Genomic DNA, 14764 nt, shown 5'->3' on the forward strand with positions numbered 1-14764 from the left:
ATATTTTATATAACTGAAATAGTAAAAACAGAAAATATTTTTCTTTCTGTAATTTAACACAATTGCATATATAATTTTTTTTTTTTAAAATCAGTTGAATATCATTAATCAAAACATATATTATGAAATTTCTATTATAAATCATTTATTATAAATTTGACATTAATTTCCTTTCCATGATGAAATTAAACATATTATCGACTTCTTTTCCTGTTTTTGAACTTACTTCATAGTATTTAGCATTTATTTTATTTGCCATTTCAATTCCTTGATTAAAAGTCACCTTTCTTTCTAAATCGATTTTATTTGCACATAATATAATTTTTCCGAGTCCGAATTTATAACTTTTAATCTTTTCATAAAAAGTCATAACGTTATCATATGAATTTTGATCATCAACTGAGAAAATGATTACAGCATAATCGGACATATCATAAAAGATGTTTAATGCATTATTTAAATGTTCTTCACTTCCTTCTGAATATTGGACATCAAACATTTGATCACCAAAATATTTTGTTTTATTTATAATTCTTAATCCTTTTGTTACAGTATCGAATTTATCAAATATAAATCTATCGACAAGACAAGATTTTCCACAAGAAACACTCCCAAGTATTAATAATTTAAGTTTAATAGTTTCATCAGTAAAACTAAATTTTGGTTTTTCTGGTTCTTGTTGAGAAATCGGAGAAAGAATTTTTGACTTTGGTTGGAGAAAAGACAATGACAATATTTGATTAATATTTGGACGACTTCTTGGCTTAGTTGATAACATTTTTTTAACAAGATTTATTATATTCTTATTATATTGCTTTGAAATTGGTTTATATTTTCCTTCTTCTATTGCTCTGCGGGTGCTTGCTAATCCATTTACATTGAATGGAGTTTCAAGTGTACATAATTCATAAAGAATACATCCTAATGACCAAATGTCTGTCTTGTAATCATATGACTTAAAGCTAATAACTTCAGGTGACATGTACTGATACGTTCCTATTCGAGTTGTACAAGATTGATGAATAGTTTCAAGAACTTTGATATCATCAAAATCACCAACTTTGATTTCTTCTGATTTAAGAAATATGTTTTGTGGTTTTAAATCACGATGAATTATTTTTTTATTATGAAGATATTGAATTCCAAGTGCAATTTGCCGAAAGTAATGGATAACTATATCTTCTGGAATAAGCCTTTTCTTTTGTTTGAAATATTTTATCACTTGAGATAAATCACCTCCATCTGCAAAGTCCATAACAAGAATTAAATATTTATCTGTCTCAAAATACTCATGATATTTAAGAATATTTTTGTGAGAGAAATTTGTTAATGTATCATATATTTTGTATAATTGATTCTTCATGTTGTCTGCAATATCTTTTTTTGATGTTCTTTTAAGTACAAAATATTCATGTGATATTTCAGATTCCGCAAGAACAACATCGATACTACCAAATTTCACAATATTGTTTAACTTTCTATATTTCTCCATTAATGGAGAATTAAAAAAAATGCCCACCGAAACAAGCGAATTTTTTGAATACTTCAAACAATTTTTGAATGACAAATTTGAATTGAGAACGATAGTTATGAAAATATGCGTCATATTACGCATAATTGCATCATAGAATTGTGATATTTGGCCAGGTGGCTAAACGGTTATGACACAGTTAATAACCCAAAACAACGGATATTTTCGATACAAATAGAACTCCGATAGTAAAAAGTGACATCGCGCTCTTCATTTAACTTCTTGAAATAAGAAATGTTGAAAATTCGCATAAAAAACAAAATTTCCGTTATTCTATAGCACTCCATATGCTTCAAAAATTACAATTTTTTTTTTAATTTCTTTTTTATAATCAATTTACTCACCACCATGGGAACCATCCCCTATACATCACGCAAAGGTTATTTAGACTTGTTGCCTGTGTTATTAGCTTATCCACTTGTTCATTTACGGTCAACACCTCGTCTTTAATGATATCTCTACCAGTCAATTTATCCTCGATTCTTTTCATTATATCTATAGCCGAACTACTTTCTTGAGCTGCGAATTCATCGGAAGTCAATTTATCATCTTTCACATTAATCCATTGTCTTAATGGGTCATATATGAAAACCTCCAATAAACCTAAGAATTGGTTACCGTTCTCTCTGAAAAGTGACATGACATTTTGACAGCAGCTTCTGAACGTCCCCTCAATTTTTGAGACCTCCAACGCGTTTTGTAAAATCCGTGTTAATCTAAACGGCACCACCTCAGGGAACTTTTCTCTATGCATTGCCACTTCGAAGCAATCACCGAAATCGATGTGCACCAATTTTGCGGTATTTTTCTTAAACATAATATTACTTAAATGTCGGTCACCTAACCCTAATATATAACCCGCCATTGAAGTCATTGCTAATGAAGTTGCATAAAAAGTTCTTCGTTCGATCCAATGATTCGAATCGTTTGAGTTCGAAAGGATAATATGTTTCAAGTCATTACCCGATTGTGCACTTAAACCTTTACGGAACGATGCGACTTTATTTGGACATAAAGGTAAACTTTCGAAGTTCGGACAAACTTTTAATGTTGTCTGATGTTCTATCTCCAAAGGGACATTATGTTTTTCACGGTATTGTTTCACGAGGTCATAGATAGTGTTACATTCTGGAACCCAACCAATCAGTCCGACTTGTCCAGTGATTGGTATTACTTTGTATGTTGTAATTGTTAATTTATCTTTTAATGGTATTGATGAATGAGATATTAATGTGTTCACTAAAGCGAAGAATTGCATTACACGTTCATCTAAACGCGTATCTTCATTAGCCTTAAGTAAGAAGACATATTTAATACCATCATTACCATAGATGGCCATTCTTCGTGGTCTTTGTTTACTTTTCATTACAGTTAATGTTGGCTCGAACTTAAATAAATTAATTAATGAATGATGAAACTTAAATGACCCTGGAATGATTAACTCACTATTATTTAATGAGCATAATGAAGGTGATGCATCTATTAATAGAATTGATGTTAATTCATTTATGATTGGCTTTAATTGATGGAAAACATTAATATATAATTGCCACGCTTGATATAAACATTCATCTTCTTTAGTTTCTTGATATTTCTTTATCCATTTCTCCGCTAATGTTAAACTTTGTCCAAATTGTCGAATGAACATTAATTCATATAATGTTTCGGGTTTTTTCGAGATAATTTTATGTAATGGTAATAAAAGATTTATCATTTCGTCATTATCTTTCCGCATGATATAAGCACGTGAAGCTTCATCTAATGTACTATGCCACATTTCCCACCAAGAGACAGCTATACGTATTAATTCATTTGCTAATGTTAACATTTGTTCAACAATTGAAGGATAATCATTACGTAATAAATCAAAGATATAAATTGCAACTTTTTGTCGTGCACTTTCAACTTTTAATGGTACCATTAATGAATATAAGACAACATGAGGTTGTTGTGTACCTACGTAATATATTAAATCTTTAATTAATTCTCGTAAATCACTATCATTCGAATCAGATCGAGCTATAATTTGTGGTAATACTTCAATCCATACTGATATAGGTAAAGAAGTATAATACTTTTGGAATAATGCATATAATTCTTTGTTACCTTTCCTAAATAATATACTTAAAATCTTTAATGTAAATGATAATGGATCACTTGGATATAATGAAATACCAACTAATAACCCTTCTAATGAATCTAATAAATATGAATTATCTTTAGTTTCTTCATATAACTTTAAGTTAACACTTGACCATAATGACCATTCTTCTGGTGTAGCTTTAGAATTATCAATTGCAATTTTGAAGTTATTACGTGATTCATTTAAATGATTTGATTCCATATTCCATTTACCTAATAATGATTGACATATAGGTAAAGTTTTAGGTAATTCTTTAATCGCTAATTCTTTCTTACCTTTAGCCCAATAATATTTACATTTAATTATATTGATTTCTGGATCATTATGAAATGAATCTTCAATATACTTTAAACTATGTTTAACTATTTCTAATTTATTATCTTTAATTGAAGTATCTATGAATTGTAACCATTGAGTTTTAAGTTCATTTGGTGTTAATACTAATGAACGAATACATATTATTTCATGCATAATTGTCGAATCTTTAGGTAATTGTTCAAATCGATATTCCCAAGTAGTTAATATTCTAGAAATTTGTTTTTCTGCCGTAATTCTTTCATTAGAAGATAAAGCGTTTTTAATTTTATTCTTTAATTTCATATATTTTATAACTTCTTCGATTTCAATTAAATAACATATAAAAGCAAAATCTTTATAAACTCGTTCATAATCTTCTGCTATTAATGGGAATATTTTATCAATATATTGAGTTCTAATTTCTGATATTAATTCTTTTGCTAATTTAAATTCATTTTTAATTGTATGATATAAACTTTTATAATATAATCCATCAATAGTATTATTATCATTTAATTTCGAAACAGTTAATAAGAATTGATCTTTCTCAAATAAACGCCATTCAGAAGAAGCTAAATATAAAGGCCAATTACCTTCTGATGCAACTTTCTTTAATTCGGAATATTTAGATAATGCTCTAATACAATTAAGTTTACCTTGATATAATAATTTGTTATTCGGATCAGATTCGATTTCTTTATTATATTGTTGTAATGCATCTTCCCATAAACCTAATTTCTCTGCTAATACTGCTTGTGTAGTAGTAAAGCCTCGTTGATAAACTACACGTAAAATACCATTAGCAGCTAAAGGTAAACCTAATTGTTGATTAATAATAATTAATCGTTCAGTTAATGAATTATCACATTCTTCAAATAATAACTCTGAATAACGTAATGATTGTGCTATACATTCTGCTGTTTGTGCTTTCTCTGATAATATCTTCAAAACAATTGGAATCTTTGCACCTAAAACTTCAATTAATTCAATCGAAGCTAAGAAATGACGCATTACTAATCGTGGCACATGATTACGTTTAAAGAACTTTTGTAATAATATATCAAGTGTATTATTACCTGCAATTTTATATTGGAAATAAAATAATGTAAATGCTATAGGATATAATGCATCTGCTAATCCTGAATATTTCTCAATAATACTTTCACAGACAGATATGGCTCGACTTGATGATGATTTAACCATCATCGAAAATAATTCATTACACCATTTAATCCATTGTCCTTCATCAAAATCTTTTTGTGGCATTGGAAATGTTAATGTTGGGACTTCTGTAGTAGAAGCTACTGATTTAATTTGTTTATTAGTTCGATCGATTGATGGAGTTTTAGGTTTTTCTTCTGGATAACATGGCGCAGTCATCATTTTAGGTGGTACGTCACCATTTTCTAAACATAATACATAAGCATTTAAATAAGCCTTTTGATTAAAGTTAAAAGTTGAAGTTAAATGTGGTACATAAAGTAAGAATTGATTCCCAATATGTACTCCAACTACAAATATTATATCTAAAGCTTTTAATTGTAAATTAGGATTAATTTCTACAATTTGTATCATTGTTTTTAATACTTGTGATGAAAACTTTTGTGCTCCTCCATTAATTAATATATCTTTTAATGTAGCTAAAATATCTTCAATATTTTCATTAGCATGAAATATTATCCAATTTAATAATGGTGGATATAATATATGATCAACTGTTTTTACAGCTGTACCAAATGAATATACTGATAATAATATAGCTCCAACTGTTTTAACGTCATCATGATCAATATTCTTTACGAAAACAGATGTAATTTGTGGTAAATGTGGTATATAAGCATCTGGTAAATATAACATTAACCAATTCGATATACGTGTTAATAATGATTGATCATAAGTAGCCCAATTATGACATATTAAATCAACTACATGTGGTACTAATGGTATAAACTTTTCTCCTAATATAGTAATGAATGTTGACATGTTTTTAATTAAGACAGATGTAGTTGAAGCACCTCCTGATGTCATTATATGTGTAATACGTTTCATGATATGTGCTTCTAATTCTTCTGTAATAGTTAATCGATAAGCACGAATAATATTTAATAATGCTTCCATTGCATTAGAATGTAATGCTGATAATGATTCTTCAGATAATATATCTAAGATCTTTAATGCTGCAACACCAATAGATGCCATCGTTAATGCTTCAACTGAATTAGATGCTGTATATTGTGATAAATAAATGTTTGGCGATATCGTTGTATTAGTTTCATCCGTGTTTTGTGTTTTATCTTGGAAATTAGAGATTTTCGATGGTGATATTGGTCCTATAGAACTTAAAAGTTTTAATAATATTATTTTTGTTTGATTTGTTTCAGATGTTTGTGCATTAGCTAAATCAATTAATTTGATGATTAAATTTGTATGTTCTTTATATATCGAAAACTTTAAATCAGTATAATCTAATGCGGACTTTAATAAATCTCGTGCAACTGATATTCGTTTAGGTGATGAATGAACTATTAAACAACTATTAATTTGTGATGCTAATGAATCAACATCTGCTACATGTGGTGCTAATGGTAATATTTGGGCTAAAAGTTTTAATGATGAATTAGATAATGGTTGATTAGATGATAATAAATGTGTAATTAAAAATTGTGCAAATGGTTCTAATAATTTAATTGCATACGGTGCATAAATCGCATTAGGATCAGAAAATGCTGCACTTGATACTTTAAGAAAACATAATATATGTTCCTTATATATAATCTTCGAGTTTTCTAAGTCATGTACTTTCTCAGTAAGAAATTCTTTTAATAAATCAGATGCTTCTTGGAAATGTGTAAAACCTGCAATGTAATCTAATGATGCTAATCGGATTTCAGGAGATAAATCATGTAATAATGATTGAAGTGATGGTAATATTGTTCGATCTGTCGGATGCTTATTTAAATGTTTCATTAAATATATTCGATGTTTATCATTTAATTCTGTGGCTATAACACTTAATACTCGATGAACTATATCAATAGTAGGAATTTGTGATTGATAATTTAATACAAAATCAGATGCAATCTTTCGTGTCTCTAAATCTTTGTTTGTCATATGTAATGAATATTGTAAAATTAATTCTACAGAAAAGTTACTAAATGGGATTTCCATCCTATTAAGACATTTAAAGGCATTAATAATTGAAGTGGATGAATTTTCAACATCAAGCAAAATAACGTTCGCCATTGAAATCACTTTGTGTTGTATCGGTTCTTTAACGCTAGGAACAATTTGACAAATTGTATACAATGCTTCAATTATCGTCAACGATAGAGGCAGACTATAAACCGCTTGTAAACTTTGCAAAATTGAGTCGTCGGATTTGACAGTTGATAATGCAACTGCACAATATGCTGCTTGTTCAGTATCCATTAATTCTTCAACTGATTTAAAACATTTGATCATTAGCCTTTTTTCTTCATCATCAAATTGACCTTTTCGAGCAAACAAATATGATCCAAATCCCATTAAAGCTTCATTACGATTTTGAGTTTTTTTCTTGATTAATGGCTCATAAGCTTTAAAAATTGATTTGTGAATTTCATTATTAAAGATAGTTGGAGTACAGATATAACATAATGTAATAAGTTTAAATCCGGCTAATCGTGCAGGTACTTCACGAGCTTGAAGTAAATGGACTGGAACTGTTTTGAAGTTTAAGTATTTGACCATTTTTGGATTAAAATCAATGATTAATTTAATGGCTTCACATGCGCCATCAATGTATTCAGGCTTATTAGAAGTCGCATTCTCCATAAGGATCTCACATAACTTCCTTAATGGAAATGTACAAACTTTTTCGTTGATGGAAGAATACTTTAAACATGTTTGAAGCGCTTTGGAAACTGCTTTGATAACTTCTGGTACTGTGGATTGGAATCCTTTCTTGAAGGCTGTGAGTATAGTGGCTTCTGGGAGTAATGAATTGACTAAAGATGAAAAATTCTTATAAAGAATGGAAATAATGATAAAAGTGGAGATATCTGATAAGGTGGCTTCGGATGAATCTTGCTTACTACTAAACGATAAGACAATCCCACGAAGTGAATTTAAATTTTGTTCAACGGTTTTGGGAACAGTATGATATAACCAAACTAATACATCTTCTAAATATTCCCAGTAAACAGGATCTGGGTTTGATGGAATACTAGCAAAAGAATGGGCCATTTTGTTGGCTTTTTGAACTTTATCACCAAGATCTATTTTGGAAATTGATTTTAATAAAATCACGTTGGTTAATGGATTTGGAACACGCGTTATCTGGTTAAGAAGATCAGTAAGAGTATCTTGTACAACGTTTTGTTCTTTTTGAATCAAATATTGTTGTTCAACAAAAATTTCAAAATTGTAAATGGCAGTTGAAAACTCTGATGTATTAATTCGATCAAGTTGGTTCCCAACTTGGTTTATGTAATACCAGAACATATTGATTAGGTTTTCGTTGTCTTCCATTTTTTGAATAACCGTTTTTCTGATTGTAATTGAGCGGTTATGACAACGAGAAATTGAAAAATAATGGAAGTGAAGTGCTCTCATCAGAGCTTTTATCAACTAAAATTACTCAAATATAATATAAAATCCTATTCTCTTCAATACATTGGAACAACAAATTCGAAATCATTTGTTATTTTAAAAAACTACTATTTTTTTTTAATCAAATGTTATTAATTAGTTTATTATATAATATGTAAATAAAAAATATTTCATCTGATTCATGGATAATAATTTATTTTATAATAATTTATACGTTAAGCGATACCTTTTACTCAAGTGTAGGGATTGTTCACTGACTTTTTGCTATGAAATAACTAATTTACTTTGTTTTAATCATAATTTGAATGTGTATCAATGGAATCGATTTATTTATCATATAATTATTTATCAACCAACAACAGGTAGATAATTTTAAATTATTTTTATTCGAAGAAAATTGTTATCATAATACCAACAAAAATCATCATGAATGGAATAAAAAAATAAAGCATGTGCTTCATCATATTACTCAAAATTACTTTATAAAATAAAAAATATTCAAAACATTAAATTTATATGTATGAACAATTAAATATTAATATCAAATTTATAGAACTTAATTAAATTATAATATGAAATATCACATTTTCATTAAAGGAACATTAAGTAATTTGTGACGTTAATTCACAAAAACTAATAATAAAAATATAAAGAAAATAACTTTTCTTAAAAAATGTAAATATGATTAAATTTTTACAGGCCACAGTTAATAAGCAAGACAAAGAATAACTATAACATTTTAAAATAGTTTATATGTTATTATTTCGATTAAAAAAAGAACCAGCTCAAGATTTACCTTAAAAAGTGAAACAAAATTGTTAAAAATATTAATTGAAAAAGTTCGCCTTTTATCGGCAATAGAATTTTCTGTCGAAAGCGCTATTTCAGAGAAAATGGATATATAAACATTGAATTCCCTAAATTCGGTTCGATATTATGTCCAAGACCATCGGAGAATATCGTGTAATTAAAATCCTTGGTGAAGGCTCATTTTCAAAAGTTAAACAAGTTGTTCATATACCAACAAATAAAGAATATGCGTTGAAGATAATTGATCAAAATTTGATCAAACAAAATCATATGGAAAAACAGTTGAAAAGAGAAATTGAAGTTATGTCAAAAATGGATCACCCAGGTCTTATTAAACTTCATGCAGTTATGCATTCTTCAAAAAATGTTTATTTTGTTCTTGATTTAGCAGAAGGCGGTGAACTCTTCAATAAACTTGCTCAAGATGGTCCACTACCAGAAGATGTTGCACGTTCATATTTCCAGCAACTTATTGATGCTCTAGATTATATGCATGAACATAAAGCAATTCATCGTGATCTTAAACCAGAAAATCTTTTACTTGATAGCCAAGGGAGACTGAAGATTGCCGATTTTGGTCTCTCTGTTTTTTCCAAAAATGATGAACAAATGCTTCAAACTCGTTGTGGCACTCCCAATTATGTAGCACCAGAAGTTTTCTCATCCGATGGATATGATGGCCGCCCAGTTGATATTTGGAGTGCAGGTGTCATCTTATATGTTATGCTTGCCGCAGCTCTCCCATTCGATGCGCCAACACTTCCAGAACTTGCACGAGACATTATGGATGTCAAAATCACTTATCCAGACAACTTTCCACCCGGCGCAGTTGATTTGATGAAACATATAATCGTCGCCAATCCGAAATCTCGTTACACTATCAAACAAATTAGGAAGCATCCGTGGTTTAAAGTCAATTACAAATGCATTAAAGGCAAAGTTAACAAGAAAGTTTGTGTTGATTCAGAAGTTACAGAAAAGAAAGAAGCTAAAGAGCCAGAACCACCCGACAGCGAAATTAATGCATTTGAACTCATTGCTAAAATGTCAGCGGTGAGAATGGATCGACTTGTAAATGACTCAGTTCCTGTTAATGCATCAACATCATTCTCGACAACATTTTCTGTGAAAGAAGTAAAAGATGCAATAACAGAAACATTGACAGGTATAAACGCTCAAATAATGCAATCTAAGGACAACAAAAATGTGATAAAGGCATATGTACAAATTGGAAAAAGTTACGTACATTTAAGAGTCGAAATCATTGAAGTGCATGGAACAAACTTGGTCGAGTTTAATAGATTGAAAGGAAGCAACTTCGATTTCTTGAGGATTTATAGAATGATTAAGCAAAGACTTACATAAAATGGTATTTGTGGATTCATAAATTATTTAAATTTCTTTATTTTGAAGATAATAATTGAACATCTGATGGATAACATAAATTTTTCTTTAAATTTCTTGTTTCTTTTTGACATGATGTAAATTTCTGAAAATTTTGTTTTGACAATGTGTGTTCGACCATGTCTGTCAGACGCCTTTTGGGTGTCTCTGCGAAATGATGATAACTTTCGACTGATTTCATGATTTAAAGTCATAGTTACTCTGATCGCACCCATTGTTTTGTTTGTTATAATAAATGTTATTTAGTTCATTGGAATCGGAATCAATTTTTTCCAAATTCCAAGTGAATTATATTTACCGAATAAGAAATGAGTTTTTTCTTTCAAACGTGCTAGTAAGGACAAAGTAGATTATGATTACAATTTTTTTAAAATGATTTATTGATATAAATAAATCATTTAAAAAATAACTATCATTGTTTATTTTGGCAAAACGAAAAAGGAAAATAGTTAAAAAGCGTATTGCTAATTGATAGAGTTTAATATCTATAAAAAAAAAACTTTATGAACATTACAAGAATCAAAAAAAAATTTATTAAAAAAACTCGCTGACCGGGAATCGAACCCGGATCACAGGAACGACAATCCTACATGATAACCATTACACTATCAGCGATTCTGTTTTATCACCTCAAATATAATTAATATGTGATACATTTTTTATCAGGTAAGAAACCTCACAAAAATTGTCTACATTTCCGTTCAAATCTATTGGCCAAGCAAATGGCTCAAGAACAAATTGCTGTAAATATAGAATCATTATATCCATCGGCTGAAGCCTTAGGTGCTAAGCCCTTCACTGAAGATATTTCAAAAGCTTTCACCGAAGCAACAGGAAAACAACTTCCTTTATTTATTCGCAGAGGAATTTTTAATGCACAAATTGATTTTGATGATGCAATTAAAAGGAAAAAAGAAGGAAAGCCATTCTATCTTTTCCTTTCGATTACACCAACAGAAAGATTATTTAATCTTCGTCATATTGTAATGTTCCAATTAGCAAAAGAGCTTCAAGAAGCATTTGATTGTCAACTTGTTATTCATGTTCTTGATACCAAAGCAATGCTTCGTGATCCAACTATTAAGTGGACAACAATTGTTCAACATACAAAGGAAACCATAAAAGACATTTTGTCGTTCGGGTTTAACGAGGAAAAAACTGTTTTGGTTAAAAACTCTGAAGCCTTAAGTTTGAATTATGTATATCTTTGTGATCTACAAAGGAAAGCAAAACTTGGCGACTTTAACAAATGTTTCATTGCCAACGATGGAGTTAGTATTGCTCTTCTCGACACCATTTTCCAAAATGCATGCTTTGCAATTCCAAAATACATTGAAAAAATCATTCCAAATCACCAAGAAAGCCGCTGTTTAATGCTTCTTAGAGGGTCACAAAAGAACCTTTTCGACTTCATTCCAACATTAGAAGGAAACTTCCATCCGATGGCGGTTTTCGGCGGTTTTGTTCCTGCTTTGCAAAGCGGCCAAAAGATGCCCTCTCTTGCTGCGTTTGCGCTTGGCCAAACCAGTGGTTCTAAAGGCGGAAAGCCTAAGAATATCATGCGTGAGTATATGACAATATATCTCAAAGATACACTCAAACAAATCACCACGAAACTTAATAAATCTGCATTCAGTGGCGGCAAAGACACTATTGAAGAGCAGAGGGAGAAAGGAGCCAACTTAGATGTTGACGTCTCATTTTATTATTTGAGAATATTCGAGAAAGATGATGACGTCTTCGAAAACATCAGAAGAACTTATGGACCGGGAGAACTTACAGAAGGAAACGACAAGCGAATGCTGACGGGACACCTCAAGAAGAAATGTGGAGAAGTTATTACGTCTGTTATTAAGGACCTTCAAAATAGCAGAGCAAAAGTTACCGACGAAATGATCGCAAAGGCAACAGCAATCCGCTCTATTTAAATAAAGGCAATTAAAGATTTAAATGTTTTTGATGTTACTTCGCGTGATTGTTCATTCGTTTTGTGCAAGTAATAAAATTATTCAAAATGAACTGGTGTTTTGAAAATCATCATGTAGAACTGTTGATCACTTGAAAGTGCTTTTTCAATACTTTGTGAGTCTTCTCAAAAGTGAATGACATTTGTCAAAAAGTCAATTGACCACATAAAACAGCCAAATTTGGAGGGAAAAAATCAACAAAAGATCCGACTTTCTCATGATTTTTTTTATAGTAACACTTTTAACTCTCTCAACAGCAAGTAATGAAATTAGACGTGCTTTTAATTTGTGTTATTTACAAGATAAAAATGATAAATCAAAACAAATTTTTAAACCATTTTTTAATTTTACACAAGAATATGATAAAATTAATATTTTAAGCAATCATATACAGATTTTTACTGATGACAATTTGATTGAGCAAATACTTTCATTTAGAATTTAAACATTTCAAACTAATTTTTTATTATATATAAAATTATTCGACTATTTTGACATTATAATTTCACGAATTAAAAAATTCAAACTTTTAATGATTTCTTTCATAGAAGAATTAAAACATCATCAAATTTATGAAATAAATATTCAATAATATTTTTGTCCTTATTATTTTATATTTTTATTGATAATTATTTTTCTTTTTCATTATGTAAGAATTTTAATTAATAGAAATAAAATTCAAATAAACATCACGAAAAACATAATTCCATTTTTAATATCTTTTTATTTTATCCAAACATTTTCAGAATCATATGATGAAAATACGAAAACACTTACGATAACTAAAGAAGATAATTTTGCTGAATTAAAAGAATATCAAAATTATATTGATAAAGTTATTATTGTTGAAGGAGTTACGACGATACCAAAAGAAGGATTCAGTGAATGGGAAACACTTCGTACGATTGAACTTAGTCATACAATTGAAAATATTTGTTCAAAAGCATTTTATAAATGTTCAAATTTGAAAAATATCACAATTCCAACATCAGTTACAACACTTGAGAATGAAACATTTAGCGAATGTCTTAATTTAGAAATTGTTGAAATTTATGGAAATATTGCAGAGATTGGAGATAATACATTTTATAATTGTCAAAATATACGAAGTATAATACTTCCGAATTCAATTACATCAGTTGGTCAATTTGCATTTAATGAATGTTCAAAATTAAAAAAATTCACAATTTTAAAATCAGTTACAACACTTAGAGGTTCTGCATTTCAATTCTGTACTAATTTAGAAATTGTTGAAATTTATGGAAATATTCCAGAGATTGAAGGTTATACATTTTATAATTGCAATAAAATGCAAAGTATAATACTTCCGAATTCAATCACATCAATTGGTCAAAATTCATTTTACTATTGTTCAAGTTTAAACTCTATTAATCTTGGAGATAAAATTGTGACAATTATGAATAATGCATTCCAAGGTTGTAAAAATCTCGCATGCATATATTATTCTGGAGAAAGATCACCAAGTATTGGAACAAATGCATTTTATGATATTAAAGCAGATACAGTAATGGTCACATCATCATACAGCGATAATTCATTTGGAGATCTGAAAGTTACAAATACAATAATAGATGGATGTACCCCATTAACAACTGCAACATATTCACAATCAAATGCATTCACACAAAGTAATACATTCACTAAGTCAAATACATATTCACAATCAAATACATATTCACAATCAAATACATATTCACGATCAAATACATATTCACGATCAAATACATATTCACAAGCAAATACATATTTACAATCAAATACATATTCACAATCAAATACATATTCACAAACAAATACATATTCACAAACAAATACATATTCACAATCAAATATATATTCACAATCAAACACATTCACACAAAGTAATACATTCACTAAGTCAAATATATATTCTCAAAGTAATACATATTCACAATCAAATACATATACTCAAAGTAATACATTCACTAATTCAAATACATTCACACAAAGTAATACATTCACTACTTCAAATGTATTTAT

The 14764-nt window shown here is 29.0% G+C and overlaps 3 protein-coding genes across 3 annotated transcripts; 2 read left to right on the plus strand and 1 right to left on the minus strand.

The window, feature by feature from the left end:
* Positions 1 to 1871: 1871 nt before the first annotated feature.
* Positions 1872 to 8480, minus strand: GO595_005173 (PIKK family atypical protein kinase; the record flags this gene model as incomplete). The annotated part of the gene is made up of 2 exons (XM_067918386.1): positions 1872 to 3949; positions 4529 to 8480. The coding sequence occupies 2 exons, from the start codon at positions 8478 to 8480 to the stop codon at positions 1872 to 1874; spliced, it is 6030 nt and encodes a 2009-aa protein (XP_067774723.1).
* A 1017-nt stretch (positions 8481 to 9497) lies between these two features.
* Positions 9498 to 10736, plus strand: GO595_005174 (CAMK family protein kinase; the record flags this gene model as incomplete). The annotated part of the gene is made up of 1 exon (XM_067918387.1): positions 9498 to 10736. One exon carries the CDS (start codon positions 9498 to 9500, stop codon positions 10734 to 10736), a length of 1239 nt encoding a protein of 412 aa, XP_067774724.1.
* Positions 10737 to 11497: 761 nt separating this feature from the next.
* On the plus strand, positions 11498 to 12703 carry GO595_005175 (tryptophanyl-tRNA synthetase; the record flags this gene model as incomplete). The annotated part of the gene is made up of 1 exon (XM_067918389.1): positions 11498 to 12703. The coding sequence occupies one exon, from the start codon at positions 11498 to 11500 to the stop codon at positions 12701 to 12703; it is 1206 nt and encodes a 401-aa protein (XP_067774725.1).
* Positions 12704 to 14764: the final 2061 nt, after the last annotated feature.

Source organism: Histomonas meleagridis (genome assembly GCF_020186115.1).
Source record: "Histomonas meleagridis strain 2922-C6/04-10x chromosome Unknown contig_32, whole genome shotgun sequence".
Taxonomy (NCBI): domain Eukaryota; phylum Parabasalia; order Tritrichomonadida; family Dientamoebidae; genus Histomonas; species Histomonas meleagridis.